General features: G+C 46.9%; 1 protein-coding gene across 1 annotated transcript in view; it reads right to left on the bottom strand.

The window, feature by feature from the left end:
- The window catches only part of neb (nebulin), a 42,566-nt gene that overhangs the window by 13,601 nt on the left and 1,184 nt on the right, over positions 1–27,781 (bottom strand). The window contains exons 4-104 of the mRNA XM_085920453.1: positions 25,978–26,040; positions 25,321–25,428; positions 25,128–25,235; positions 24,893–24,997; positions 24,718–24,822; positions 24,408–24,512; positions 24,218–24,322; positions 23,945–24,049; positions 23,766–23,873; positions 23,263–23,379; positions 23,081–23,182; positions 22,875–22,982; positions 22,692–22,796; positions 22,511–22,609; positions 21,931–22,035; positions 21,763–21,870; positions 21,571–21,684; positions 21,300–21,497; positions 21,083–21,190; positions 20,916–21,014; positions 20,744–20,848; positions 20,566–20,673; positions 20,119–20,430; positions 19,763–19,969; positions 19,584–19,688; positions 19,187–19,294; positions 18,784–19,095; positions 18,509–18,715; positions 18,322–18,426; positions 18,141–18,248; positions 17,739–18,050; positions 17,323–17,529; positions 17,138–17,242; positions 16,947–17,054; positions 16,543–16,854; positions 16,178–16,384; positions 15,996–16,100; positions 15,821–15,928; positions 15,425–15,736; positions 15,078–15,284; positions 14,894–14,998; positions 14,703–14,810; positions 14,263–14,574; positions 13,951–14,154; positions 13,745–13,849; positions 13,555–13,662; positions 13,050–13,361; positions 12,688–12,891; positions 12,482–12,586; positions 12,292–12,399; positions 11,895–12,206; positions 11,612–11,815; positions 11,399–11,503; positions 11,214–11,321; positions 10,814–11,125; positions 10,531–10,734; positions 10,367–10,471; positions 10,172–10,279; positions 9,720–10,031; positions 9,434–9,637; positions 9,269–9,373; positions 9,078–9,185; positions 8,702–9,013; positions 8,419–8,622; positions 8,220–8,324; positions 7,892–7,999; positions 7,497–7,808; positions 7,220–7,423; positions 7,020–7,124; positions 6,833–6,940; positions 6,460–6,771; positions 6,289–6,393; positions 6,097–6,195; positions 5,925–6,026; positions 5,684–5,791; positions 5,304–5,615; positions 5,131–5,235; positions 4,942–5,046; positions 4,749–4,853; positions 4,546–4,653; positions 4,367–4,477; positions 4,047–4,244; positions 3,852–3,956; positions 3,674–3,778; positions 3,504–3,608; positions 3,320–3,427; positions 3,097–3,210; positions 2,822–3,019; positions 2,646–2,750; positions 2,465–2,569; positions 2,281–2,388; positions 2,094–2,201; positions 1,913–2,020; positions 1,745–1,849; positions 1,548–1,652; positions 1,309–1,407; positions 1,123–1,227; positions 738–842; positions 548–652; positions 365–469; positions 54–158 (exon numbers count right to left, since the gene is read on the bottom strand). Coding sequence (XP_085776579.1) covers positions 54–158; positions 365–469; positions 548–652; positions 738–842; positions 1,123–1,227; positions 1,309–1,407; positions 1,548–1,652; positions 1,745–1,849; positions 1,913–2,020; positions 2,094–2,201; positions 2,281–2,388; positions 2,465–2,569; positions 2,646–2,750; positions 2,822–3,019; positions 3,097–3,210; positions 3,320–3,427; positions 3,504–3,608; positions 3,674–3,778; positions 3,852–3,956; positions 4,047–4,244; positions 4,367–4,477; positions 4,546–4,653; positions 4,749–4,853; positions 4,942–5,046; positions 5,131–5,235; positions 5,304–5,615; positions 5,684–5,791; positions 5,925–6,026; positions 6,097–6,195; positions 6,289–6,393; positions 6,460–6,771; positions 6,833–6,940; positions 7,020–7,124; positions 7,220–7,423; positions 7,497–7,808; positions 7,892–7,999; positions 8,220–8,324; positions 8,419–8,622; positions 8,702–9,013; positions 9,078–9,185; positions 9,269–9,373; positions 9,434–9,637; positions 9,720–10,031; positions 10,172–10,279; positions 10,367–10,471; positions 10,531–10,734; positions 10,814–11,125; positions 11,214–11,321; positions 11,399–11,503; positions 11,612–11,815; positions 11,895–12,206; positions 12,292–12,399; positions 12,482–12,586; positions 12,688–12,891; positions 13,050–13,361; positions 13,555–13,662; positions 13,745–13,849; positions 13,951–14,154; positions 14,263–14,574; positions 14,703–14,810; positions 14,894–14,998; positions 15,078–15,284; positions 15,425–15,736; positions 15,821–15,928; positions 15,996–16,100; positions 16,178–16,384; positions 16,543–16,854; positions 16,947–17,054; positions 17,138–17,242; positions 17,323–17,529; positions 17,739–18,050; positions 18,141–18,248; positions 18,322–18,426; positions 18,509–18,715; positions 18,784–19,095; positions 19,187–19,294; positions 19,584–19,688; positions 19,763–19,969; positions 20,119–20,430; positions 20,566–20,673; positions 20,744–20,848; positions 20,916–21,014; positions 21,083–21,190; positions 21,300–21,497; positions 21,571–21,684; positions 21,763–21,870; positions 21,931–22,035; positions 22,511–22,609; positions 22,692–22,796; positions 22,875–22,982; positions 23,081–23,182; positions 23,263–23,379; positions 23,766–23,873; positions 23,945–24,049; positions 24,218–24,322; positions 24,408–24,512; positions 24,718–24,822; positions 24,893–24,997; positions 25,128–25,235; positions 25,321–25,428; positions 25,978–26,040 — 15,024 coding nt within the window. The remainder of the gene's footprint in view (positions 1–53; positions 159–364; positions 470–547; positions 653–737; positions 843–1,122; positions 1,228–1,308; positions 1,408–1,547; positions 1,653–1,744; positions 1,850–1,912; positions 2,021–2,093; positions 2,202–2,280; positions 2,389–2,464; positions 2,570–2,645; positions 2,751–2,821; positions 3,020–3,096; positions 3,211–3,319; positions 3,428–3,503; positions 3,609–3,673; positions 3,779–3,851; positions 3,957–4,046; positions 4,245–4,366; positions 4,478–4,545; positions 4,654–4,748; positions 4,854–4,941; positions 5,047–5,130; positions 5,236–5,303; positions 5,616–5,683; positions 5,792–5,924; positions 6,027–6,096; positions 6,196–6,288; positions 6,394–6,459; positions 6,772–6,832; positions 6,941–7,019; positions 7,125–7,219; positions 7,424–7,496; positions 7,809–7,891; positions 8,000–8,219; positions 8,325–8,418; positions 8,623–8,701; positions 9,014–9,077; positions 9,186–9,268; positions 9,374–9,433; positions 9,638–9,719; positions 10,032–10,171; positions 10,280–10,366; positions 10,472–10,530; positions 10,735–10,813; positions 11,126–11,213; positions 11,322–11,398; positions 11,504–11,611; positions 11,816–11,894; positions 12,207–12,291; positions 12,400–12,481; positions 12,587–12,687; positions 12,892–13,049; positions 13,362–13,554; positions 13,663–13,744; positions 13,850–13,950; positions 14,155–14,262; positions 14,575–14,702; positions 14,811–14,893; positions 14,999–15,077; positions 15,285–15,424; positions 15,737–15,820; positions 15,929–15,995; positions 16,101–16,177; positions 16,385–16,542; positions 16,855–16,946; positions 17,055–17,137; positions 17,243–17,322; positions 17,530–17,738; positions 18,051–18,140; positions 18,249–18,321; positions 18,427–18,508; positions 18,716–18,783; positions 19,096–19,186; positions 19,295–19,583; positions 19,689–19,762; positions 19,970–20,118; positions 20,431–20,565; positions 20,674–20,743; positions 20,849–20,915; positions 21,015–21,082; positions 21,191–21,299; positions 21,498–21,570; positions 21,685–21,762; positions 21,871–21,930; positions 22,036–22,510; positions 22,610–22,691; positions 22,797–22,874; positions 22,983–23,080; positions 23,183–23,262; positions 23,380–23,765; positions 23,874–23,944; positions 24,050–24,217; positions 24,323–24,407; positions 24,513–24,717; positions 24,823–24,892; positions 24,998–25,127; positions 25,236–25,320; positions 25,429–25,977; positions 26,041–27,781) is intronic.

Raw genomic sequence — 27,781 nt, 5'->3', positions numbered from 1 at the left:
CACAAAAGACATTTTGTGAACATTGTGATGAAAGGTCACGAGGAGGGGCTGACGTTGCTGATGTCGTCCGTGACTCTGCGGTGGTAGACGATGTCCAGAGCGTCCTTGACGGTGTGGTAGTGGCCTTTAGTGAGCTCGTACGTCTCTTTGTAGCGTAGCTGAAGAAACCAAAAAAAAAAGATTACAATTTCATCTTCAGAATACGAATTGAAGCACTAGTGGAAAGTAATCATGTCCATTTATCACTGTGCTTCATTCGATTTTTCAGACACCTTGAGCGAAGGCCATTGATATTTTCAATTCTTATTGGGTGAGGGAATTAAATAATACAAATGGGTACTAAAGGTACTTTTGCTCAACTCACATCGCTGGATTGGAGATAGGCTTTCTTGGAGCAGATCAGAAGGGGTGTGTCACCAATGGTGGTGTATTTGTGCTTCAGCCTCTGATATTGTTCTTTGTATTTGTTCTAAAAGAGAAAGAGAGAGTGTTGGCATTTTTCAGAAGCTGAGGGCGATAACGGGCAAAGCGGTAGGTAGGGACTTACGTCGCTGGACATGACTTTCATCTTCCGGCTGTGGTCCATATGCGGGGTTTCTACTTCCAGGGTGTACTTTGGTCGCTGTCTAGCGGCCACATTGGTGTACAAGTACTGCAGAGCAAAAAAACAAGTTTAATCATCCAGTTCTGACTTGCAAAATGAAAAAGTGCTGGGGGGGGGAAACTTGAAAACTCACGTTATCGGTCAGCTGTTGGGCCCCTTTGGCTCTCTTGAGTTCCACAGCGTCGGCTGTGGTGGAGACTTTGGCCATGGCTTGTTTGCTGCTAGCTTTGTAGGTCAGCTGAAAGCAGAAAATCTCGACTTGGGTCCAAACTTAAAACTTCACACTTGCTTTTAAAACTAAACGATGCCAATGTTGCACTCTTTTTTTTTCATTTTATTTACAGTCAACCCTAACAAATTTCTTCTGAAACGCACCAAACGATATCGTAAGCTCATTTGTTAGAAAACGTCGAGCAACTTTTAAAAAGTTGCCCAACTGCTAAAACGTACACTTTTACCTTGTACTTGTGACAAGCTCAGACGTTCCTCACATTTGTGTGACTTAGTCAATGACTCACCATGCTCAAGTGGCTCTTGAGCTCCGTCACTCGCTTGTACTCTGGCGTGTCCAGGACCACCGAGTAGTGAGGCAGATTATTCTTGGCCTCCACTGGGTAGTCCATCTAAAAAAAATAAAAAATAGACAATTGATGGCAACTATTGACCAATGTGCAAAGAAAAATACGCTATAGGAGGATACCTACTCTGTACTTATTGAGTTTGCGGATGCGGATCATCTCTGGGGTGTTGTACAGGAAACAACCGATGCCCCTCAGCCAGCTCAGATCCTCTTTGTATTTCAGCTGAAGATGTTAAAGATTTGTCTTAACTTCAACAAATGCCAAACCATGGTAAGCCTTATTTATTCATTATAGTATATTTTCAAATGAAGCGGTGCTCTGGCAAATATCCTAATTGGCATCCGACTAAAGTTTGTTTGTACCTCGCTGCTGATATGATTGACGTTGAAGCAATGAATCAGCTCCGGTGTAGTGGGCATGGAGATCAGCTGGCCTTTACAGCTGTTGTACTTCTCCTTGTACCACAACTACAAAAAAGACCAAAATGTAAATAGGTCACTTTCAAAAGAGACATTTAGTAGTTGCTATAAAAAAAAAAAAAAAAAAAAAGTCACTGTACGTCGCTGATATGATCCTGGTTCATCTTGACTTGTTTGATTTCGGGGGTGTCGTAGGTAGTGTGGATCTTGTCCTTATGCTTGTGGTAATTTTCACGATACAGGCGCTATACGGGAGATAAGAATGCAACGTTAAATTGCGCTACAAGTCACGCTGGGGCTGGTCTCACCTCATTGATGATCTTGTTGGCCTTCTTGTAGTTGACGAAGTTGACGCCCTCCGGATGAATGGTGTAGCCCTTGGCCTTTGTCATCTCGTAGGCTTCCTTGTACTTCACCTAGACAAACCGTAAGAGAAGCTCGAACGGGGTGTCGCTATGGTTTTTCAGACGGTTGTTTTTTGCTACTTACAATGCTACTAATGAAGGTGTTGTGCTTGGCCTGCTTGATGAGAGGTATGTCGTGGGGCAGAGTGTATCCGGTGGGCATGTAGTTCTTGTTAGCCTCCTTGTACCAGTTCTGAGAGGACAGAAGACATTTGACAGTCAGTCCTGCCCTCTTCCCTTTCCTGAACTACAAAAAGTCAAGGTTATCTTACATCACTTTGAATATGGTGGGCCAGGCGAGCCCTCTCCCCTTCCACAGTAACGGCAGGAGCTGTGTTGGTTCCCCTGATGTTGGTTTGATAGTCGGATCGATAGTGCAGCTGGGGAAGGACGACGCAGGCGGTAAGCGGTGAAATGTATCATGATGTTCTAACTAATTGAGAAGAAGTGGCTTACGTCACTCCGGTTGACGGTGTTCTGCTTGGCTGTCTCGTAAAGCGGGGTTTCCATCACTACCGAGTAGTCCTTGAACGCCTCCACACCTTGGGCTTTGTACTTGTTCTGGAACGGAAAAGAAAGGAGCGAATGATATTTCAGAGCTGACGCAAGCGGCAAAACGGTAGGAATGATAACCAACGCTGCTCTGAAGGTCGCCTGCACGCTTGACACGCAGGATTTCCGGGGTATCCCAGGCATAGCAGCCGATGCCCTTCAGCCAGTTCAGATCATCCTTGTAGAACATCTGCAGAAGACAGCGATTTGATGATTAAGCACATTTCACATTTAAACATGAATGTTCTCTTTTTGACTCACGTCACTCAGCTGCTCGTTGACTTTGCGCGCCTGGACGTACATCTGCATGTCGGGAAGGCAGGTCCACTCGTGCAGATATTTGCGATAGTCGATTTCGCTGACTTTCGTCTGGGTTTTGTGAGCCGTCATGATCTCCAGCATGTCTGGCGGGATGTGGTTCCTTGCCTTGGATTTCTCATAGTCTTCTTTGTACAGACGCTACAAAGAACGGACCATTCTTTTGTCATGTCAAATCTTGAGCTGCACTTCAGTGTCAACTAAAATCACAAACTTACGTCCAGGACCAGTCTTCCGGCCTTGAGGCAGCGGAGGGTGCCGGGATCATCCTCGAGAGACTTGGGCAGACTGTAGAGGGACTTGAACTTCTCGTAGTCCTCCTTGTACTTCACCTGAAAAGCAGATCAGATCGTAATATACTTTACTGTAAGGTTTCTCTGAAAATCATGGTCTGGGGAGCACACTTAAGTTTGAGCAGTGAAAGACGGATACGATACTTACACTGCTGACGATGGTCTTCTGGTTTTTGGCATGTTGCATGGAGGTTGAGTCGTGGGGGATCTGGTAGCCCTTGGCTTTGAATTTGTCCCAGGCGTCAGTGTAGATTTTCTGAAAAATCCACATGACTTATTACGATCACCCTGGGTTTTCTCTTAATGGATTTTGCCGGGGTGTCTCGGCCTACATTGCTGAAGAACTGCTTGAAGTTGTGGCATCTGGCGTAGTCGTAGGTGTGCAGAACGGTAGTGTACAGGTGCTTCTCCTTATGGTAACTCTCCCGATAGTTCAGCTGTCGGTAAAGGCCGTACTTCAGTTCAAGTATGAATGCTCGCATTTTAGCATACGGACACTTACGTCGCTGGCCCAAGTGTTGCCCAGCACCGCGGTCACGTAGGCGGGTGTGTCGGTCACGATGGAGTAATTGTTAAATTCCTTCTTGGCCTCGTCTCTATATTGCAGCTGAAAGGCAAAGCGAGGAAGATGAATTTCTCTTCTGGCTTGACGTGATGTTTGATTGCCTGAGGTCACGCACTTCACTTTGCATGTCATAGGCCTTCTTGGCGCGAAGGATCTCTGGCGTGTCCCATACGTAGCAGCCGATACCCTTCATCCAGGTCAGATCATCTTTGTAATAAACCTAGTCGATGATGACAAAGAAGGATGTTCTTGATCCGGAAAATACAATGTGAGTAGAAACTGAACAAAACGTCACGACGAGGAAACTTACATCGCTGAGAATCTCGTTGGTCTTGCGAGCTCGGATAACGTCTTCCTGATCGGGGTGGCAGGTCCACTGGTGGAGGTATGTCCGGTAGATGACGTCGCTCAGCATGTCCTGAGAACGCTTGGCCACCTTGTTGGCGATGACGTCGGATGGGATGTGGGTCTTCGTCTTAGTCTGGTGGTAGTCCTGATGGTAAAGCCTCTGTAACAAAATATTGGAGGTGATGAAATTGTGGTGTGGTTGATTCTGCTGAGATTCTAAATCCGTTTGAACCAGGAAAAGACTCGATGTGGATGATGACGTTTCTGCTGAGGTTTGCTCACCACTCCCTTGTTCTTCTCCTGATCGCCAAGCCGGATCACCTCAGGGAAGTCCACCAGGGTTCCGGCCAGGTAGTGACCTTTAGTCTTCTCATGGGCGTCATGGTACTTGACCTAGAAAATGAACAGAATAGATATTACAATCTGTGCCAGTAGAAGCAGCAGAAGAAAGGACAACTCACATCACTACTGATGTCTCTGCTCTTCTTTCCACTGACAAGTGGGATGTACTCATGGTCCAGATGGTAGTCAGCAGCCTTGGATGTGTCCCAACCCAGTTTGTAGAGTTTCTGAAATCAGGCAAAAATATGTACACTGTTATGTAATGGGTGATTGATAAAAAAAAAGAAAATCCCGAAAGCATCATTTGACTGACTCCCAGTACCTCGCTGATGATCTTGGACTGCTCCCTGCTGTGGGCCAGTTGAGGAGTGTCATCTGAGCCAATGTAATGACCCCTCTCTAAGTTGAAAGTCTCTTTGTACTTAAGCTGTGGGTGGAGGCAAATGTGTGAGGATGGCGGTATCGGTAAAACGTCCGTTGCGATTCACTCGCTCAGTTTGTGTTTCGATACATACGTCGCTCAGGTTAGCCGCGTTTGTCTTGGCCAAGATAAGTTCTGGGCGGTCCACCACCAGGGTGAATTTTCCAAAGTGGTCTTTTGCGTTCTGTTTGTAGACCCTCTGTGAGAAACATAGCGAATTCCAGGTGAGGAACGAGATATTGAAAGTAAGTAAGGCTGACTCGTACAAGGGATTTCAACTTACATCGTTGAGAATTTCCTGAGCACGTCTGGCTTTGACATGGTCCACGGAGTCGTGGGCCATCCACCCGCAGCCTCGCAACCATTCCATATCCGCCTTGTACACAAACTGAGAAGAAGAACAACAAGTTGTGGGGACTATTGGAAGCCCGAGCAGTCTGTTTTCATTTGACTCACATCACTCTGAAGATCGTAGGCTTTTCTGGCCTGGATGACGTCGTTCTGGTCGGGCAAACACGTCCACTCGTGGAGGCGGGTCCTGTAAAGGTCGTCATTGACTTGCTTCTGGCACTTCTTGGCCAGCTCGAACTGCAGCATGTCCACGGGCAGGTTGAACACTGTCTTGGACTTGTTGAAGTCTTTCTTGTAGAGGGCGTCGCTGGCGATCTTGGCCGAGTTCAGGGCCAGCATGAGGAGCGGGTCGTCCTGGATGCTGAGGGCCCCGATGTGGTGGCCCACCTGCTTGCGGTATCCCTCCAGGTATTTATGCTGCAGGATAGATGTGGGGAATCAGTTCCAATTTCAATTTGGGAGATTTCGTTCCAAATTCTACTCACTTTGCTTTGGACTTTAGTGTTGCTAATGCACTGCTTTATGGACACTGCATCTTTGGGCATGAAGTACCCAGTGGCCTTGGTGTGGTCCCAGTCTTGGGAGTACAGTTTCTGAAAGAAAATATGAAGTTGGTTTTTGACAAATGACACAAACAAAACATTATGGAATATAACATTGGGTAGACATGAATATGATTTTATGAGACAAACATTCTGAGGTTGAAAGTTCTGACCATCCTCTTACCGGGTGTATGTTCTTGGCCACCTCTTTGGCTGTGACCATGACTGGAGTCTCCACCAGCGTGTAATTGGTCTTTTCCTGTTGCCAAGCCTCACGGTATTTGGCCTGAAAAGAGGTTCACAGCAGGTTACCTACCAAGAGCTACAAACGACAGAAGAGAAAAAGAAATCTGCACCTCGTTGAGGATGTCGGCGGCATTCTTAGCGCAAGCCAAGTCGACTCGATCGGTCGGAACACCAAATTTCTGCTCGTCCAGCTTCACCCGGTAGCCTCTCTGAAATAACGTGAGAAACACAATTGTCCATCTCTTTGAAAATGTACATGTTCTGTCAATCAAAATGCGAGGCGACCCTGAAGTCAGACTTACATCAGCAAGGATCTTCTGTGCGTGCTTCACCTTCAAAACCTCCACGGACTCGTGCGGAATCCAACCGATTCCACGGAGCCACTCCAAGTCAGACTTGTACACAGCCTGAGGAGTGACAACACAGAATGTCAGGACCTCTCGCAAAATGTAACGGCAGGTCTACAAACTTACATCACTCTGCAGATCGTAGGCCTTCCTGGCCTGGACCACGTCACTGGAGTCCGGCAAGCAGGTCCACTGGTGCAAGTGAGTCCGGTAGTTGAAATCGTTGACTTGAATCTGGCACTTCTTGGCCAGTTCCAGGTTCAGCATATCCACGGGCAGGTGGAATCTGGTCTTGGACTGGTTGAAGTCCTTCTTGTAGAGGACGTCGCTGGCGATCTTGGCCGAGTTCAGGGCCAGCATGATTAGGGGGTCGTCTTCCACGCTTCGAGCCCCAATGTGGTGGCCCACTTGCTTGCGGTATCCTTCTTTGTATTTGTACTAAAAAGAAAGAAAAATGAGTTTTTCTTATTTTAAACCTCAGGCATGTCTTTTTCCTTACGTCGCTAATGATATCTCTGGATGCTTTGGCCTTCAGCACAGCGATGGCATCCTCCTTGATTTGGTAGCCTTTGGCCTTCTGGTCATCCCAAGCCATGGTGTACAGTTTCTGCGCAGAATCATTTAGGACACGGTGAAACATGGATCATTCCAGAATGACGAAAAACGGTCATATCAGTCAATCATACATTGCTGATGTTGACTGAATTTGTCTTGGAGAGCTCCATGGCCGGAGTGTCTGCCGGAAGCACGAAGCACGTCTTTTCGTTCTCCCACAGCTCCTTGTACTTCCTCTGTTGAATTAACATCAAGAGTATTCAGTGTTCATCTTCTAAGAAGGCCTTTAATTAGTGGAGAATGGTCAAGTTTTTTTTTTCTCTTGACTCACATCACTGAGGTTGTCCGAATTTTGCTTGGACAGGACGATTGAAGGCAGGTCCACCACGCTGGTGAATTTGACCGTGCTGGGCGGCTGGCGGTAAAGTCTGTCGTTGAGGATGTTCTGCGCGTTCTTGGCTTTGATGACCTCCACCGATTCGTGAGGTGACCAGGCGTATCCCCTTAGCCATTCCAGGTCACTTTTGTACACAGCCTGTAAGACACGGTTTGACGTTTAAACACAACAAAGGATCTACTAAAACAAGAGGAGAGCTTTACAAACTTACATCACTCTGCAGATCGTAGACCTTCCTGGCCTGGACCACATCATTGGAGTCCGGCAAGCATGTCCACTGGTGCAAGTGAGTCCGGTAGTTGAAGTCGTTAACTTGAATCTGGCACTTCTTGGCCAGTTCCAGGCTCAGCATGTCCACGGGCAGATTGAATCTGGTCTTGGAATTGTTGAAGTCCCTCTTGTAGATGTTGTCGCTGGCGATCCTGGCGGCATGTGCGGCCAGCATGATCAGAGGGTCTTCTTCGACGTTACGAGCGCCGATGTGGTGGCCGCGCTGCTTGCGGTATCCGGTCTTGTACTTGTACTGAAATCCCAAAGTGGAGTTATGGATTAACGTCCAATTAGAAGTGAGCACATTTGTGGCGTAAAGACAAACTACGGACTTACGTCACTGCTGATGTCTCGGGAGGCCTTGGCTGCTACTAAGGAAATGGCGTCTTTGGGGAGCATGTAGCCATTTTTAATGATTTCCATGTAGCCTTCGTGGTAGTGTCTCTATTGGAAGAACATGTTATGTTCTAAGGCTGATAAAAAAATGAGGGATATTGGGCTTTCGGGAGAACTTTCAGGATGAACCCAAAATGGCCTACGACCTTTACAAGTGAATTTAAAATGTAAAACTCGGGACGTGCATTGTCACACAGGTCAATCTTGAAATTTCTCTTAAAAGTCCAATCTGATAAAGTGTCCATCATCTTGCGTGCGAGTGTGTTACCGGACTAGTGTTGAGCTTATTCTGCTTGGCCAGGATGATCTCAGGTGTGTCAGGCATGATGTGAAGATTCACTTTGTCACTCTCCCACCCAGACACATAAGCTTTCTGCAAACATCAAAAGGTTGAACTGTTGACCAGACCTTTTTTTTTTAAAATGCTGACGTACAAATCCGAGCGACGGCGTGTACACGGTCCGTACCTTGTCCATGATTTTGGCGTTGGCCAGAGCCAGTGCATACGGCATGTCAGTGGTCTTGGCGGTGAATTTGAAATGGCTGGGATGCTGGCGATACAGTCTCTCGCTCAAGATCTCCGACGCTTTCTTTGCTTTCTCCACGTCCAGTGAGCCAGCGGTGACCCAGCCAGAACCCTTGATCCATTCCATGTCTTCTTTGTACACAGCCTATTATGGGATATTTCAATCGAAAAAAAATGGTCATGGAATGAACTTAAGCTAGGGTACCACGACACTAGCTACTCACGTCACTTTGAAGGTCATACGCCTTCTTGGCCTGGACCACGTCGTTGGAGTCCGGCAGACAAGTCCAGTTGTGAAGGTAAGTTCTGTAGTTAAAGTCGTTGACTTGTGTTTGGCATTTCTTGGCCAGTTCCAGGCTCAGCATGTCCACCGGCAGGTGGAATCTGGTCTTGGATTTGTTGAAGTCCTTCTTGTACAGGTTGTCGCTGGCGATCTGGCCCGAGTTCAGGGCCAGCATGATCAGAGGATCGTCACGGATGCTCAGCGCACCGATGTGGTGGCCGACCTGCTTGCGGTATCCGGTCTTGTATTTGTACTGTGGAAAGAGGAAAGTTAATTCACGGTGGGAATCCACAACGGACAAATTCATGTTCACATACATCACTGATGATTTCTCTTCCGTGTTTTGCGGCTACTATGGAAACCGCGTCAGGTTTCATGCAGTAGCCCTGTCGGAACATGTCCTCAACGGCTTGCTTGTACACTTTCTGGGGGCGAAAAACGACACATTTATAGGATAAGACTATTTGGACGCATTGAAGTCCAGAAAAAAAATTCAAACGGACTCTACCTGGCTGAGGTTGTAAGCGTTGGCTCTGGAGAGCAGAATTTCAGGCAGGTCAGCATTGACGGAATTTTTCACCTTCTCGGCCTCCCAGGCAGAGATGTAATATTTCTGTCACGACAAATAAATGTTAGGGGAAAGAAGGAACACAATGAGGAGAAAAATGCATACCTTGTTCATGATCTCAGCGTTGGCTTTGGCGAGGACCATAGGCATGGCGGTCATGTCCGTCGTGTACTTCAGAGTGTCTTGCTTATGCCTGTAAAGGCGATCGCTAAGAATTTTGCCAGCGTGCTTGACTTTCTGGACTTCCAGTGAGCCATGTGGAGACCAACCCACACCAACAATTTCATCCAAATCAGCTTTATACACAACCTGACGGAGGGAAAAGCACATTGACACGACATGACAAGACAGAAGCGCAGTCTGGAAGGAACAATATTTGATTACTCCTTACGTCACTCTGTAGATTGTAGGCCTTCCTGGCCTGGACCACGTCACTGGAGTCCGGCAGGCAGGTCCACTGGTGCAAGTGAGTCCGGTAGTTGAAGTCGTTGACTTGAATCTGGCACTTCTTGGCCAGTTCCAGACTCAGCATGTCCACGGGCAGATTGAATCTGGTCTTGGACTGGTTGAAGTCCTTCTTGTAGAGGACGTCGCTGGCGATTTTGGCCGAGTTCAGAGCCAGCATGAGGAGAGGGTCATCTTGCACGCTTCGAGCCCCAATGTGGTGGCCCACTTGTGCCCGGTATCCTGTTTTGTACTTGTACTGACGGAATCAGGACAAAGAAAAAAGATCTCATTATTTTTTTTATATTCTCTGTAATGTAAGCAACTGGATGATGAACTTTCCCTCAGGATTAATATCGATCTATATATCCGTCTGAGTGTTTTGTTTTTGTCACTCACATCGCTGACAATATCCCGAGAGGCCTTGGCACTCTTCACCGCGATGGCATCTGGGGGCAGGAAGTATCCCTTTTTGATGTCGGCCTCATAACCTTGTCTGTAGTGTTTCTGTAAAGAAAATGACAAATAAGTTCAGAAGAACAAATTACATTTGATGGAAGCAAGAGTGTCATCAGGTACAAGTGTGATGCTAACCCTGCTCATGTTGAGCGCATTCTGCTGAGAAAGGAAGATCTCCGGAGTATCGGGGTTGATGTGCACTTGGGTTTTGGCATTCTCCCATGCTTCGGTGTAGAGACGCTGGAACAAAGCATAATTATGGATGCAACATCTGGCATTACTTTCTACAAGATGTCTACCTTGTTCATGGTCAAAGCGTTATTCTTTGCCAGTTCCAAGTTCATTGCGTCAATGGGGCTGGTGAAGGGAATTTTGCTGGGAGGTTGGCGGTACTTCATCTCGCTCAAGTTATCAGCAGCTTTCTTGGCCTGTTCCACCTCAAGTGAGCCTACTGGGGACCATCCGAGACCCTGAAGCCACTTCAGGTCTGCTTTGTAGATGTTCTATAGAGAGAAGCGATGAAGGTATTCAGGATGAAAACCAAAGAAAAAGTCAGGAGAGTTCATTTTTTCTTAGACTCACATCACTCTGCAGGTCGTAGGCGTGTCTGGCTTGGCGGACATCGCTGGAGTCGGGCAGGCAAGTCCACTGGTGCAGGCGGGTGATGTAATTGGCGTGATTGACCTGAATCTGGTTCTTCTTGGCTAGCTCAAAGGCCAGCATGTCCACAGGCAAGTTGAACTTTGTCTTGGACTGGTTGAAGTCCTTCTTGTAGAGGAAGTCGCTGGCGATCTTGGCTGAGTTCAGAGCCAGCATGAGGAGAGGGTCATCTTCCACGCTTCGAGCCCCAATGTGGTGGCCCACTTGTGCCCGATATCCGGTCTTGTACTTGTACTATCAAGGGGAAAGGACACGTTTCGCCGGTTACGTCGCGGAATATGGCAAAATGGGGAGTTTTCTTGAAATGAATCCAAATGCTCACATCACTGGCAATGTCCCTGGATGCCTTGGCTGCTCGGATGGGGATGGCATCATTGCGCATGTCGTAACCTTTCTTCTTGGCCTCTTCATTTGCCTGCTTGTACAATTTCTGTAATAGGCCAAAACACCCGTTTAGAATCATCATTGTTGGCAAGTTTGAGTTTTAAAGTGCAGTTGTTTACTCACCAAGCTGTAGTTGAGATTGTTGGCTTTGGCCAGAACGACATCCATTGCGTCAGGCATGACGTGGATTTGGGTCTTCTCGTTTTCCCAGGCATCAATGTAGGCTTTCTGCCATCACATATAACAACAGAAAATGAAGTGGAATGTTTGGATGTTTGATCTAAATCTTTCCCTGAGATTATAATATAATATTTAGTCATTGGAATGTGTGAATACCTGGTTCGCGAGTTGAGCGTTTGCCTTGGCCAACACCATGGGCATGTCCTCGGTCGTGAGTTTAAACTTGTAGTTGCTCGGGTGTTGGCGGTACTTTTGTTCGTTCAGGATCTCACCGGCTTTCTTGACCTTCTCAACATCCAGCGAACCAATAGGCACCCAGCCGGTGCCTTGCTGCAGCTTCAAGTCTTCCTTGTAAACATTCTGGCCGGGGGGAAAAAAAAAAAATTCAGTGAAACGTTGCTCCCAAAATAGTTCATTAGGCGGCATTCGATTTTCATACATCGCTCTGCAAGTCGTATGCGTGTCTGGCTTGGCGGACGTCGTTGGAGTCGGGCAGGCAGGTCCAGTTGTGCAGGCGGGTGATGTAGTTGGTGTGATTGACCTGGATCTGGTTCTTCTTGGCCAGCTCGAAGGCCAGCATGTCCACAGGCAAGTTGAACTTTGTCTTGGACTGGTTGAAGTCCTTCTTGTAGAGGAAGTCGCTGGCGATTTTGGCCGAGTTCAGAGCCAGCACGAGGAGAGGGTCATCTTCCACGCTTCGAGCCCCAATGTGATGGCCCACTTGCTTGCGGTACCCGGTCTTGTACTTGTACTAAAAGAGGATGGAATAAGACCACGTGAAGATTTTTCGGTTCATACACCAACCATCCGAGTGGCAAACCGACTCATGAGCTTACATCACTAGCAATGTCTCTGGAAGCCTTGGCTGCAAGGATGGAAATAGCATCTTTGCCCAGATCGTAGCCTTTCTTCTTGGCCTCCTCATATGCCTGCTTGTACAGTTTCTGAAGATACGGGAGATAGAATACGTGAAGATCCAGAAGATTAAGCAGAAACTGGGTGACGGCAACCAAACTGCTCACTTACCAAGCTGTAGTTGACGTTGTTGGCTTTTGCGAGGACCACGTCCATAGCGTCAGGCATGAGGTGGATCAAGGTCTTCTGGTTTTCCCAAGCTTCGTGATATGCTTTCTGCAACAAACGCCAGACAGACAAAGCAGGTGATGAACAACGAGTCAATAGTAAAATGATTTGTCTTACTCGGGTGTTGTGTCACGTTAATGTTCCAATACCTTGTTCATGACCTGAGCGTTTGCCTTGGCCAGCACCATGGGCATGTCCTCGGTCGTGACCTTAAACTTGTAGTTGCTCGGGTGCTGACGATATTTCTGTTCATTTAGGATTTCACCGGCTTTCTTCACCTTCTCCACATCTAGCGAACCGATAGGCACCCAGCCGGTGCCCTGAAGGAACTTCAGCTCTTCCTTGTAGACCACCTGAATGAGACAGAAAGTTTTTCGTGAACAATCATCTCTCATTTCATTAGCATACAGTGATCCCCATGCTAAATCGTGGTTTATTGTTCTCCTATTGCAGATGGGTCTGGACCTGATCACCTGCAATACATGTGGGCACACTGTATTAATTTTCATACATCACTCTGCAGGTCGTAGGCGTGTCTGGCTTGGCGGACGTCATTGGAGTCGGGCAGGCAGGTCCACTGGTGCAAGCGAGTCCGGTAGTTAAAGTCGTTGACTTGAATCTGGCACTTCTTGGCCAGTTCCAGATTCAGCATATCCACGGGCAAGTGGAATCTGGTCTTGGACTGGTTGAAGTCCTTCTTGTAGAGGACGTCGCTGGCGATTTTGGCCGAGTTCAGAGCCAGCACGAGGAGAGGGTCATCTTCCACGCTTCGAGCCCCAATGTGGTGGCCCACTTGTTTACGGTATCCGGTCTTGTACTTGTACTGGAAAGAAATATGTCCACGATTATTTGGAAGAACACAGATCTGAGGGGGACTTTAACCACAATTTCAAAATGGTACCACTCTTAGATGGATGGAGCAGTTCGAACATTTTTGATTTGAATTCCCCTTTAGCATCCCATCGAAATGTACGCAATGGGGAAAATGTGAGCTAAGTAGTATTGCATAAACTCACATCACTAGCAATGTCTCTAGAAGCCTTGGCTGCAACGATGGAAATAGCATCTTTGCCCAGATCGTAGCCTTTCTTCTTAGCCTCCTCATATGCCTGCTTGTACAGTTTCTGAAGATACGGGAGATAGAATACGGGAAGATCCATACGATTAAGCAGAAACTGGGTGACAGATATCAAACTGCTCACTTACCAAGCTGTAGTTGACGTTGTTGGCTTTTGCGAGGACCACGTCCATAGCGTCAGGCATGAGGTGGATCAAGGTCTTCTGGTTTTCCCAAGCTTCGTGATATGCCTTCTGCAATAAACGCCAGACAGACAAAGCAAGTGATGAATCACGAGTCAATGGTAAAATGATTTGTCTTACTTGAGTGTCGTGTCACGTTAATGTTCCAATACCTTGTTCATGAGCTGAGCGTTTGCCTTGGCCAGCACCATGGGCATGTCCTCGGTCGTGACCTTAAACTTGTAGTTGCTCGGGTGTTGGCGGTACTTTTGTTCGTTCAGGATCTCACCGGCTTTCTTGACCTTCTCCACATCTAGCGAACCGATAGGCACCCAGCCGGTGCCCTGAAGAAACTTCAGCTCTTCTTTGTAGACCACCTGAATGAGACAGGAGGGTGAAATTAACAAACGTGGATTTGCTTGAACTATTATGCCGAGTTTCGTGACATTTGGATTTCTTCTTTGAGGACCAACATGTCTACTCACATCACTCTGCAGGTCGTAGGCGTGTCTGGCTTGGCGGACATCGTTGGAGTCGGGCAGGCAAGTCCAGTTGTGCAGACGGGTGATGTAGTTGGTGTGGTTGACCTGGATCTGGTTCTTCTTGGCCAGCTCAAAAGCCAGCATGTCCACTGGCAGGTGGAATCTGGTCTTGGACTGGTTGAAGTCCTTCTTGTAGAGGGCGTCGCTGGCAATCTTGGCCGAGTTCAGGGCCAGCATGAGGAGAGGGTCGTCCTGGATGCTGAGGGCCCCGATGTGGTGGCCCACCTGCTTGCGGTATCCGGTCTTGTACTTGTACTGCGAGAAATTAAAGGTGTTTCGATAAACTGGCTGATAGATTAGAAGTGCTGAGTCTTGAGATGGAAAAGTGGTAAGAAATTAGGAAGAAATTTAAGCACCAAGTAAAAAAAGAAAAATACACTTACGTCACTTGCAATAATAGTTGAGGCTTTAGCAGCCTGCACGGAGATGGCATCAGCACGAAGGTTGTGACCCTTCTTCTTGGCGAGCTCATTGTCCAGTTTGTACCGTTTCTGATGGCAACAAGAAAGTAATCATTTCAAATTGTCCCCTCATAATTGTCCAAGTAAAGTAACAATCAGTCTGAGGTTCTCACCTCGCTGTAGTTCTTCCTGTTTTCCCGAGCGAGAACAACGTCCATTGCGTCGGGCATGATGTGAATGGTTCTCTTGTCATGGTCCCAAGCTTTGGTGTAAGCTTGCTGGAAGTACACGTCCATTGGAGTTGTCACACACAAACACAAAAATGGCAAGGACAGATGTTTTGGTCCTTTCCAGTACCTTATCCATGATCAGGTTGTTGGCGGTGGCCAGTGCCAGATCCATGGAATGCATGTCCTTGGTGAATTTAAAGGTGCTGGGAGGCTGGCGGTACCCATGTTCCCTCAAGATCTGGCCGGCCGTTCTGACTTTCTCCACATCCAATGAGCCGATGGGAACCCAACCGATTCCTCGGATGAAGTTTTGATACTCACTCTTGTACTCGTTCTGTTGAGGAAGTAGAAGATGTTCCGTCACTTTCCTTCAATCTCAATGGATTGGAAATTCATGGTTTTTTTTCACAGGATGGAAAATGAGGATTACGGTACAACAATTTAAGATCCAGAAGCTTCTTATTGGGTGCTTACATCACTGGCAATAAACTGCATGTTGCGGGCCAGTTGTAGGTTCATGGCATCAGGCAGGACGGTGTAGTGGGGGATAATGCTCCTATATCCAGTCATGGTCTGGGCGGCAGAGGCCTGCTTGGCATGGACCACGCTCAACATGTCCACGGGCGTGTGGTACTTCAGTTTGGACTTGTGGTAGTCCTGCTTGTAGATCTTGTCGCTCTGGTGCTTGGCCACCTCCATGTAGTGGACCAGTAGGGGGTCATCCTGAATGCTACGGAAGCCTACGTGGTGGCCTCGCGCTTTCTCGAAAGCCAGTTTGTATTTGTACTGGAAGGTAAAAAATTAAATAAAAAGACATTGTGGTACTTGTAACTCAAAGTACGACTATATGGTTTTGGTTGCCACACTCACGTTGCTGGCAATGTTGGTACCAGACTTGGCGGCCACAATCGGGATGGCGTCAGCTCTGAGATCGTAGCCCTTGTTAGCCATTTCCACAAGGCCGGCTTTGTACTTTTTCTGCGGAAGCGAGAAAAACGATCACGTAGCTGAAATGAGTGGAAAGAGTTGTCGTTGGTCATCTTACGTTGCTCATCGTGATGGCGTTGGCCTTGGCCAGAACAATCTCAGGAGCATCCGGCATGACGTGAACGCTCAGTTTGTCCTGTTCCCAAGCGGCCGTGTATGCTTTCTGAAAATAAATTCCACGATAAACGTGCAGTTTTGATGGGAGTAAAAGCAAGCGAGATCAATTTAACCGTGCCGCACCTTATTCATGATCTGATTGTTGGCTGTGGCCAGGGTCAGGTCCATGGAGTCCATCAGCTTGCTGTACTTGAAGTTGGACGGGTGAGTGCGGTACTTGTTCTCGCTTAGGATATCCCCGCCGACCTTAGCGGTTTCGACGGCGAGCGAGCCGATGGGAACCCAGCCGATACCTTTGACAAAGTTGTTCCAGTCGTACTTGTAATCGCACTGGCGAAAGAAAGAAATCAGAAGGTGAGTGAACTTAATCTGAGCTGATCTCACGTCTCGTTAGTGAATCAGCAGGGCTTTGATTCTTCGGTTCTAGACAAAAACTTGCATTTCCTTGAATCCCAGTGATGCGCAGTTGAGCTCAGAGACAAACTTACATCACTAGACTGGGTGTTCATGGTACGGGCCAGCGTGAAGCTCATGGCGTCGGGGAGGAGAGCGTTGGTGTGGTGCATCTTCCTGTAGCCGGTCATGGTCTGGGCGGCCGAGGCCTGCTTGGCGTGGACCACGCTCAACATGTCCACGGGGGTGTGGTACTTCAGTTTGGACTTGTGGTAGTCTTTCTTGTAGTTCCTGTCACTCTGGTGCTTGGCCACCTCCATGTAGTGGACCAGAAGGGGGTCGTCCTGGAGGCTACGTATGCCCACGTGGTGGCCTCGTGCTTTCTCGAAAGCCAGTTTGTACTTGAACTGCAATGGCCATTTAAACGAGTGAGTTGATTGTGCGCAACGGTTTGCGCTAGCAGCTCAGGAATGTTTTTTTTTTTTTTTGCGTGACTTACGTTACTGGCGATATTTGTTCCTAACTTTGCGGCTACGATGGGAATGGCATCTGGTTTCAGATTGTAGCCCTTGTTGGCCATCTCCGCCAAACCAGATTTGTAAAGTTTCTGCAAAGAGATCCACATGAACGCTCATATGGCGCAATTTTCAGACTTGTCATTCTCGATGTGACATTTGGAGGTGAACTTACGTCGCTCATGGTGATAGCATTGGCCTTGGCCAGGACAATCTCAGGAGAGTCCGGCATGATGTGGACTGTCCGTTTGTCCTTTTCCCAAGCGGCCGTGTAAGCTTTCTATCAATGAAAATCACAGGAAAAATGGATTAGCATGAGAAATTCAGGTGCTATTTGGCAAATATTTGACCGTGCCGCACCTTATCCATGATCTGATTGTTGGTGGTGGCCAGAGCCAGGTCCATGGAGTCCATCAGTTTGCTGTACTTGAGGTTGGACGGGTGAGTGCGGTACTTGTTCTCGCTTAGGATGTCCCCGCCGACCTTGGCGGTTTCTACGGCGAGCGAGCCGATGGGAACCCAGCCGATACCTTTGACGAAGTTGTTCCAGTCGTACTTGTAATCGCACTGGTGAGAGAAATGAACCAGAAGGTGAGTGAACTGAATCTCGGACCTGAATTTTAAAAGCCACCCAAAAGTTGCCAATGGTTCTGCTAATGATCAACTTCTTCAGACATCGCTCCAATTATAGATTCTAATTGGTGATGACTTGTGCATGTGACTCCCATCCCAAGACAGAGTGGATGACTGAAGTCATGACTTGAGAACAAACTTACATCACTAGACTGGGTGTTCATGGTACGAGCCAGCGTGAAGTTCATGGCGTCGGAGAGGAGAGCGTTGGTGTGGTGCAGCTTCCTGTAGCCGGTCATGGTCTGGGCGGCCGAGGCCTGCTTGGCGTGGACCACGCTCAACATGTCCACGGGCGTGTGGTACTTCAGTTTAGCCTTGTGGTAGTCTTTCTTGTAGTTCCTGTCACTCTGGTGCTTGGCCACCTCCATGTAATGGACCAGCAGGGGGTCGTCCTGGATGCTACGGAAGCCCACGTGGTGGCCTCGCTCCTTCTCAAACTCTTTCTTGTATTGCACCTACGAAACAAAGCAAGTATGACTTTTTAATGAGTTGGACTGTTTTCATTTCTTCTTTTGAAAGTGTCGCAAATTGGTGCTTTTACGCACATTGCTGGCAATATGTCTGCCATGCTTGGCATGCTGGATGGGAATAGCGTCAGGCCTCAAGTCGTAGCCTTTGGCGATATCGTCCACCCACTTTTGCTTGTATTGACTCTGCGGGGATAAAACGTATTGAGTTTTGTGTTCATCTAGTCATTTCATTTGTCCATAAATGTTGCCCTCTCACCTCACTGATGTTCTGCGCATTACATTTAGCCAGGAGGAACTCAGGGCAGTCGACCGGCAAATTGTAGGTATGCTTGAACTTCTCACCGGAAGCTTTGTAAGCAGTCTGCGTGCGGTGGGGAAAGACACACAGGTGTAAAGATGAGCTGCACATTTTGAACACAAAAGGACAACCAGGAGCCTCATACAGGGTGCAGCTGCTTGGAGTTGCTCAAAGCCAAGGACATGTTCATGCTGTCACTGGTACTGGTGAACTTGAACGTGCTCGGATGCTGACGGTAGTTGATCTCGTCCAGGGCCAACTTGGCAGCTTTGGCCTTCTCCACGTCCAGAGAACCGATCGGAACCCACCCGGATCCTTTGTAGTAGTTTGTGTAGTCGGCTTTGTAAAGATTCTGCAGAGAACCAGAGTCATTTCTATATTTGTAGTGTCAAGATACCGATCCAAAGCGAGAGCACGTACGTCGCTCTGAATCTCCATTACGTCCTTGCAACGGTTCACTCGCAAGTTGTCGGGAAGAAGCGTGTAGTCGTGAAGGTACGTCCTGTAGCCGATCATGGTCTGCACGGCCGAGCCGTGCTTGGCTTGGGCCACGCTCATCATGTCCACTGGCGTGTGGTACTTCAGCTTGGCCTTGTGGTAGTCCTGCTTGTAGTTCTTCTCGCTCTGGTGCTTGGCCACCTCCATGTAGTGGACCAGCAAGGGGTCATCCTGCAGGCTACGGAAGCCCACGTGCTGGCCCTTTGCCTTCTCGTGAGCCAGTTTGTACTTGTACTGCAAAAAAAAAAAAAACAGTGAAGAAAGCCGAGGTGGGAACAGTTGAAAACACCGGAGCTGCCTAAATGGAAGCGCGTTGATAACTCACGTTACTGGCGATGTCTCTGGAGGTCTTGGCTGCCACGATGGGGATGGCATCCTCCCTCATGTGATGTCCTTTGAGAAGATCTTGACGATGAGCGTAAGTGTAGTAATTCTGATAACAAACAGAATGTGCGTGTGTAAAAAGTGCACTTGTTTTTGCTTCAATTCAAAGGAAATTGCTTCTGCCGTTCTTCACAGAAGATAAAGAATTCATGCCTGTAGGTACTGACAATCTATGTGTTGCATTGTTAGCATTTAGCTAAACCGACTTTACTGAGCAAAAGCTATGTGGTTGTTTTAAACATGAACGTGTAATTGTTTGTGTTATAGTTTGTTTAGCTAAAAGGACATTAAGTGTGTCGATACAGTAAATGGTGGATAAGAGCAGCAAAGCGTCCAACCTTGCTGATGTTGACAGCGTTGTATCTGGCTTGCAACAATTCGGGAGCATCGGCGGGAAGATGGTAGGTGTGCATGAACTTCTCGCCACTGGCCTTGTAGTCTTTCTGCAATCAGGTGCAAGAAGTCCAAAAGTGTCAAATGGTCTCCAGAGAAGGAGCTTTGTGAAAGAAGTGCTGACCGTGTTGAGAATCTGAGCGTTGGTCTTGGCCAGTTCCATGGTCATGGAGTCGGGCGGACTGGTGAACGTGAGGGTGTCCGGGTGCTGTCTGTATTTCTTCTCGTCCAGAGCTGCCGCCGCCGCCTTTGCCTTCTCCACCTCCAGCGAGCCGATCGGGATCCAACCGATTCCCTTGACGTAGTTATCGTAATCCTGTTTGTACTGGTACTAGAGAAGCAGAGCAGAGGATGTTAGTCCTTCATCCAAAAGTAAGGCTTAAACATCCCCCCAAAAAGTATTGGGAGGAATCTTTGGTACCTGAGACTTCCACGATGACTTAATCTTTACAAAGTCTAACAATTGGCTGAAAAACTTACGTCACTAGCGTTGAAATTCATGTTCCGAGCCAGATCCAGGTTCATGGCATCCGGTAGCAGGCAGTAGTTGTGTTGGGGCTGCTTGTAGTTGATGCTGGTCTGCACGGCCGAGGCGTGCTTGGCGTGGGCCACGCTCAACATGTCCACGGGTGTGTGGTACTTCAGTTTGGCCTTGTGGTAGTCCTTCTTGTAGTTCTTGTCGCTCTGGTGCTTGGCCACCTCCATGTAGTGGACCAGCAGGGGGTCGTCCTGGAGGCTACGGAAGCCCACGTGGTGGCCTCGATCCTTCTCGTAGGCCTTCTTGTACTGGACCTAGCGGCAGGATTGTGGTGTCGAGATGGGAACGCTTTTAGGACTTCGGACATGCTTTTAATAAAATTGAGAGGGGTGACTTGGACCTCTGGTGCTTCGACAGCTGGGTGCAAGTGATTTGTGCTGAGAACTTACATCACTGGCAGCGTGTCTGGCAGCTTTGGCGGCAACGATGGGGATGGCGTCGGGCTGCAGGTCGTAGCCTTTCGCGATAATGTCCTGCCAGGCGTACTTGTAGTAGTTCTGAAATGGCGGATAGAAGACACGATGAGTCCAAAACAAATATCCCATCCGGATGGTGGCCTTGTCTTACGTTGCTGATGTTGTAGGCGTTGCACTTGGCCTGGAGGAACTCGGGAATGTCAGGGGGCAGGGAGTACTTCTGGTGGATTTCCTCCAGACCTTGCTTGTAGAACAGCTGTGAAGAACAAAGAAGAGTTAGGAACGGGTTTACAGAGTCAGGAAAAGTGCTGATGGTAACTCACGTCACTCCTCTGCAGCTGGTTGACTTTAGCCTGCATCATGACGGGGTGGTCGTCGATGGAAGTGAAGGGGATGGTGTCGGGGGCCTGTCTGTAGTTTTTCTGCACGAAGAAACAGTGTAGTGTAAAACTTTCCATCCAGAAATGTTTGTCTCATTTGTTGGACGAACCTCGCTAAGGATTTCCCCGGCCTTCTTGACCTTTTCCACCTCCAAGGAGCCAAAGGGCACCCACGGGGTCCCCTTGCTGTAGTTGTTGTAGTCAAACTTGTACTCGTTCTGAAGCAAAAATACATCATGGATGATGAAATGTATTCCAGTAGAAGAAGCAAAGGCGGAGGGATCTCGCTCTACTTTGGCTGTATTTCGTTCAGCTTTGGTTACTCACGTCGCTCTGGATGATGTTGGCCTTCTTGGCCAGGTCCAACAGTACGGCATCATGGGGCATGAAGAAGTTAGGGTTGATGCTGCGGTAGCCGGCCATGCTGCTGATGGCCTGCGACTTCTTCGCCTGGGTGACCGACATCATGTCCAGAGGCGTGTGATACTTGGTCTTGATCTTTTCGTAGTCCTTTTTGTATTCACGCTGTGGGGGAAAAAAAACTCAAGTGAATCGAAGAGTTCTTGGTGGAAAAAGAATTAAAAAAAAGTTTGTTTACATCACTCTGGATTTTGGCCACATGAACCGAGTGCAGGATCTTGGGATCATCGTGAATGCTGAGCGCGCCGACCATCTGACCCTTGTTCTTCTCGTACTCCTTCTTGTATTTCACCTATAATAAAACAATCGGAAAAAAAATCTCGTGATTCGATTCTCAATCTTTGCAAAGATTTGCCAATGGTATACGTACGTCGCTGGCGATGTTTGTGTGAGCCCGGGCAGCCAAGATTGGGATAGCGTCCTTCTTAATCTCAAACTTGTTGGCCTTGGATGTCTCCCAGTCGTATTTGTAGCAGTTCTGGAAGGAGATGGTCGTGTTCAGTGTATCGTCATGCGTATTGTCATGGTGCTAGCTTACGTCGCTGAGGTTGAAGGCGTTGACTCTGGACTGGACAAAGAAGGGGTAGTCTGAAGGCAGACTGTTCTTGTGCTTGGTCTCTTCGTACAGCGCCTTGTAGTTGAGCTGCAACGAGGAAAAACTCTTGAGTCAATCTCTAAATCGGTGCTCATAACTTTGAGATGAATATGTGCTGACTTACTGAGGACTAAAAATCCCCATTTGAGGGACCTCATAGTCAAAACTGGGCATGTTCCTTCCTGGCATAACATTTTCAAAGTTGTCTTTTTAAGTTTCAGTCAGCACCAAACGCTTAATCTGGATCAGTGATAAGGATTCGCTTCGATATTTTTTAATCTTCGGTAATGATTGTTCCTCTCACTGGTGGGCAGCAATGTGCCAGTGGACTTTTACTGTCTCTATTTTGAGTTTGCTGATCAGCGCTTGCTAAATTTACTGAGCAACCAGACGAAGCTCGTGTTTCATGGCCGCAAGTGGACAGCTGATCTTCCTGCATTTTTAAAAGTCATATCCGACACAGTGAGGATGTGGCTCTCTAGTCCTGGTGCTTGAGAATGTGGACTCAGGTTGCCTCACTTACGTCACTCAGCTGCTTGGCGTTGATGGCAGCCTGTACCAAAACCGGCGAATCGGTCACTTGCGTGAATTTCACTTTATCCGGATGCTGCCGGTAAACTTTCTGTAAAACAAAGAAAAACCAGCCTAAGACTCCACCAGAAGAGAACCGCAATGGCTCTAAATCTAGAGTTCCGAATCCTCACGTCCTTGCAATCGTCCAGCTTCTTGGTTGCTTCGTACTCCGGCGTGACGGTTTGGGGGAAGAAACATTGCGTTTTCATGTCTTCGTAATCGGCTTTGTACAGTTTCTGTGCAAAGAAACGCATTTAAAATGAGACCTCTGATTTTGGAGGAGGAGTCAAATGATACTTTGGAATGGAGCCAACCTCTTTCTTCATGTCCTCCACTTGCTGGCAGTGGAGCATGTAGACATCCTCGTAGCTGCCCATGTAATGACCCTTGATTTCGTTTTCGTACTTCTCTTTGTAGCGTGTCTGCGGAAAGACGAGTCAATGATTGCGAATCCTTTTGGACCGCACAAAGTCCTGTAAAGGGGATCAAGTTGAAGCTGTGATTGTAATGTTGTTCTTACGTCCGTCAACTGTTTGAGAACAGAGTCCACTTGGAACTTGGGCGTTTCACAGTAGTTGATGCTGAATCCTCGGGACTTCTCGTAGTTGTCCTTGTACACTTTCTGCAAAAGAGCGCGGTAGACAAAAGCTCGACAATTTGGCTTATCGAGTGTGGATTCGAGTTTGTCTGCGCTCCACCTACGTCACTGAGGATGGTGCCGGCGTATCGGAGCTGCCTGAGCAGCGGGTTCTCGGAGGCCGGCAGCGTGTTGTAGTCCGACTGGGCCTTCGTCTTCTCGTATTCCTTCTTGTACTGAACCTGCGCACGCAAACGTGGACGCAATCATGTCATCCTTGCTGCAATTTTTTTGTTTGTTGAAAAGTTGTGTTAGTTGCAAAAACAGCAACATTCATTTACTCGAAACAATTGTGAGAATACAGTCATTCAAAAATGTAACTTTAGTTGTATTTTACTGCAGTTTTTTTCCGATTTACGAGGAAAAACCATATTGTCTGAATTTGACTGAATCTTATTTTAGATTTATTCATTAAAAAAATAGAGAACTAAGTCATGTTTTTACAAATAAAAATGATAAAGTTGCCATTTTACTAATAAGTGATGTTTGTGATCGTGGCAAGAAAGTTATTTTTCTTTTTGTGTATTAAGTGGTGTCATTTAACACAAATGGAGTGATGATGACTCACGCCACTGGCGGCGGCGCCCGCCTTCTTGTGGGTATCGTAGACGGGCGTTTCGGTTTCCATGAAGTAGATTTGGTCTTTGTTATCCTCGTAATCTTGCGTGTATTTCCTCTGTAAAGCAAAGCAATGGTTAGCGCTAGCCTCTGACACCTGTGCTAGCTGTCCTTCAGCGTGCGTCTCACATTGCTGAAGTTGTCCATGGCCACCCTGGCCATAGCCACGTCATAGTAGGGCGTCTCACACCACTGACCCTTTACGTCTTGGTTGTACGCTTCCTTGTACTTCAGCTGAGGGCAAACAACAGTAGTCAAATTCAAAATACTTACAAAAAAAATGGATACATAAATACATGCTGTCATTTTTTTAATGGGATATTTATTATTTTATTATATTATTTGGAAAGGTTAAAAAAATGGACAAAATTACCACAAATAAATTTGGCACTCAATGCTTACATCGCTGCGCTGGTCAGAGACTCTCTTGGCCAGCTCCACCTCGGGGGGATCGGCCAGGGCAGTGTACTTGGCCTTGCGCTCATCGTGCCCTTTTTTGTACTGGACCTGATGAAGGTGCCGTCGTCGGAAGGTCATTTCAAAGTTCTCATTCGGCGTGCGGGCATTTTTTGCTGGCGGCGGGCGGACTTACGTCACTGAGCACCTCCTGAGCCTTGGCCACCCGACGCAGTTCGGGGCTGTCGCTGTACGGGCAGAACATGGTCTTCTCCTCGTCCCAGTCCACCGTGTACATTTTCTACAACGCATTAAAATTCATTTTTTTAATTCACGCTGGAAAATTCTGAATTTAGCAAAAAATAAAAAAAGTCTACATTTATGAGGATAAAAAAAGTGTTATTGCAAAAATCGTCATAATTTTACTGGGGGAAGAAATATGAGAAAAATAGCTGTCATCATTTTATTGAATTTTTGTGAATGTAAAAAAAAAAAAAAAGACTCACTTTGCTGCAGTTGGCAGCATTCTTGACGGCCAAAACCAGTTCCGGGGCATCCGGGGGCAGCAGGTACTTGTCCTTGGTCTCGTCCCACTTCTGCCGGTAGAGGACCTACGCAGGCGTACGCGGGTTATTGAGAATTCCTATGGCGTTTTGCTTGATTTACGGCCGCCAGACGTACCTTGCTGATGAGCTCCGACACCTGCTTGACGTGGGCGATCTCCCGTGCCTGGCCGTCGTACATGCTACCCGTCTTTGACTTGTTGCCCTCCATGCGGTATTTGATCTGTGGAATAACACAACAAGTCAACACTCTACTCTGCCTAAAACATACACAACCATCAATGAGACAACAAAAACATCAACTTACAAGAGCAGCAACAAAACCAAGAGCAAAAACTACAATCCCCACGTACCTCGCTGAGCTGCTCCTGAGCCTTGCGGATGCGAATCATCTCAGGCGTTTCAGTGGTGATGGCGGGAGGATTTCCTCTGGACTTGTCGTACTCTTCCCGATATTTATTCTAGGCAGCGGAACAAAGACGAGTGATGAGTTTGTGAAGAAAGCGTGGCCAGCGAGAAGACCTAGAGTGGCAAGTGGCGGCTCACGTTGCTGTAGAGTTCCAGCATTTTCTTGCTGTGCGCCAGGTACGGGGTGATGAACTTGGACGTGTCCACTTTCACCTTCTTCGCCACCTTCCTGGTGGGCAAGCCCGACTGGTGAAAGACAAAAAGGCAAGTCACAAACACAAATGTATACACTGCGTTTGCGCTTTTTTTTCCTGCCACACAACAGAAACATGCGTCAATCTCGATGGGATTGCGTTGAGGCTTCCCCGTGTCCTGGACTTTTAAAGCAAAAAAATTCAATTGCCTATTGTCAGTTGTCAAATTTTGGAGAAGAAAATCATAGTTAAAAAAAAAAAGGTGGTATTTCACTTGGTACATGTAAAATGAAAATTAACTCCAATTATATTGATAAATAAGCCTTCTTGTTTAGAGGGGGGGTAACACTTACCATATGTTTTCAGAGATAAAAAGGCTAGCTACAAAGTTGTAGCATCATCAAATGAAGTCAATGAAATGAAGTTTCTCGTTCAGGCTACATGCAGTCGGCAAGCGGCCAATCTATTCCGCATTCATCCCATAATTGAACCTCTAAAGTCTGCCAGTGTTATCAACTGAGGCTAGCTAGGAACATTGCTCAAGACAAAGCGTAGCGGGTCTGGTATTTTGCGCCATTTGCCGCCATTTGCCGCCATTTACCTGGTGGTCGTGATGATGATGATGAGTGTGGTGCTCATGAGTGACGTGTGTCGTCGTTGGCATCTGCTCAACACATCACACAAATCATACAACACACTCTGGCCTTGCACAACATGGGAGAAGAAAGACACTTTTTGCGTGTGTGTGATGGCGTGCAGGCCGGTTCCCACTCAGCTCTGGTGTCAGGAAAGTGCTAATGCGTTAGCATTGTGCTAATTCAAACGTGATCATCAGAATTGCTTAAGAGCAAAAAACGACAAGCGTCTAATGATTGTGAACTTCAATAAAAATTAAAAAACACGAAGGGAAAAAAAAGAAATCAGGCTTGTGGTCTTTTCTGAGAGAAAAAAAACTGAATTGAGACTTGTAGCTAAGAAAAGTACAACTTCTTCTAATAATAATAATCGGGATTGATCTCTTCCAAGAAAAATCAGATCCAATGTTTGAGTGTAAGTTCCGAGGAAAATCTAGATTGATTGTAAACTTTTCTAAATAAAAAGCATGCAAGCACTCAGATGACATCCACTCTATTTTGGATTGCAATCTCCAATCCATTCGTGCCTGTCATCCAGTGTTGCTAACTATATTTAGCCATATTGTGACCCCATACTCAGAAAAGCCACCATTAAAAAAATTTTAAAAGAAAAACTAGTTTCTGTAACACCCTCCCAGCTGCAGTCAGAGAATGTTACACCATAAAATGGAAGGATATCAACTCTCCCACACCAGAGCTGAGAGAAAACACATCTACCGCACCACCATTTTACTTTTCATCAACATTTGTATCAGGCCTCGTTATGCGAATTCAATAGATCGGAGAGAATCATCTCAGTTCCACAGTGAACCCAACACATGGATACACAGAAATCTATTTTATCGATGACAACAAATCAATGATATAATTGAAACGTCAAAATGTTTCTCCCCATTCTTTGTATTCCAAACGAGGCATTTGTTCTCCACAGTGTAGATGAAAGTGCAAGTGAAAGCAGAGTGTATTGATTTTTTTTTTTTTTTAGCTGCCTCCCTTTCCCAAAACCAACTATTTAGCATCTTTATAGCTCCCAAAGATGCTAAATCCTCAACCGCGTGACGGGTTATATGGGGGATGGACATTGGCGTTCAATCCCCCTTATAAGACGTCATTGAGGCAAATACCAGGACGACTTTAATCCTATTTCACCAGGAAATAAGGGATTAATTGTTCGCCCTTCTGTTTTCACTCTTCCATTGGACACTGAGTCTGAGACGGATGTCACAGTGAATACAACAGCAACATGACATGAAGGTGTTGACATGAGACCAAAAACAAACAAACAAACAAACAAACAAACGAGGAAATGGTGAAAACTGTTACAACTCAACATGTGTATATTAAAAAAAAAAAAACTCATATTGAACTGAAACGATGAGTGAAATGTAACCCAGTCAGAAAAGTTTGCTGCCAGGTGAGTTTTAACTCAAAAACATATTTGATATTTTTACAATAAAATACAACGATAGCCAACAGGAAGAAGATACATAAAGATATATTTCGCAAATTTGCTCGGAAAAGTCAGACCTACAATCATTTGCATTGAAAACATTGAGGAACATGAAAAACAACAATCACTTTGTGATTTTTCCTCTTGACCATCTGCTCATAAAAGTATTTTTTAAGACGACAAAGATTGCAACAACCAAGCTAGCAGCTAGCCTAGCTTCTTATTATTCATCAATCTGAATATCATGTGCTGCCACAGGTCACCCTAGTTTGGGTTTAAATTGTTCAAGATTCTAAACTATTGCTGGATGGACATGATGA

The sequence above is a fragment of the Syngnathus leptorhynchus genome, chromosome 9, assembly GCF_054491065.1.
Source record: "Syngnathus leptorhynchus isolate UIUO chromosome 9, UIUO_Slep, whole genome shotgun sequence".
Taxonomy (NCBI): domain Eukaryota; kingdom Metazoa; phylum Chordata; class Actinopteri; order Syngnathiformes; family Syngnathidae; genus Syngnathus; species Syngnathus leptorhynchus.
Note: the sequence above shows the minus strand (reverse complement) of the source record. Positions and strands in the feature narration are given on the sequence as shown.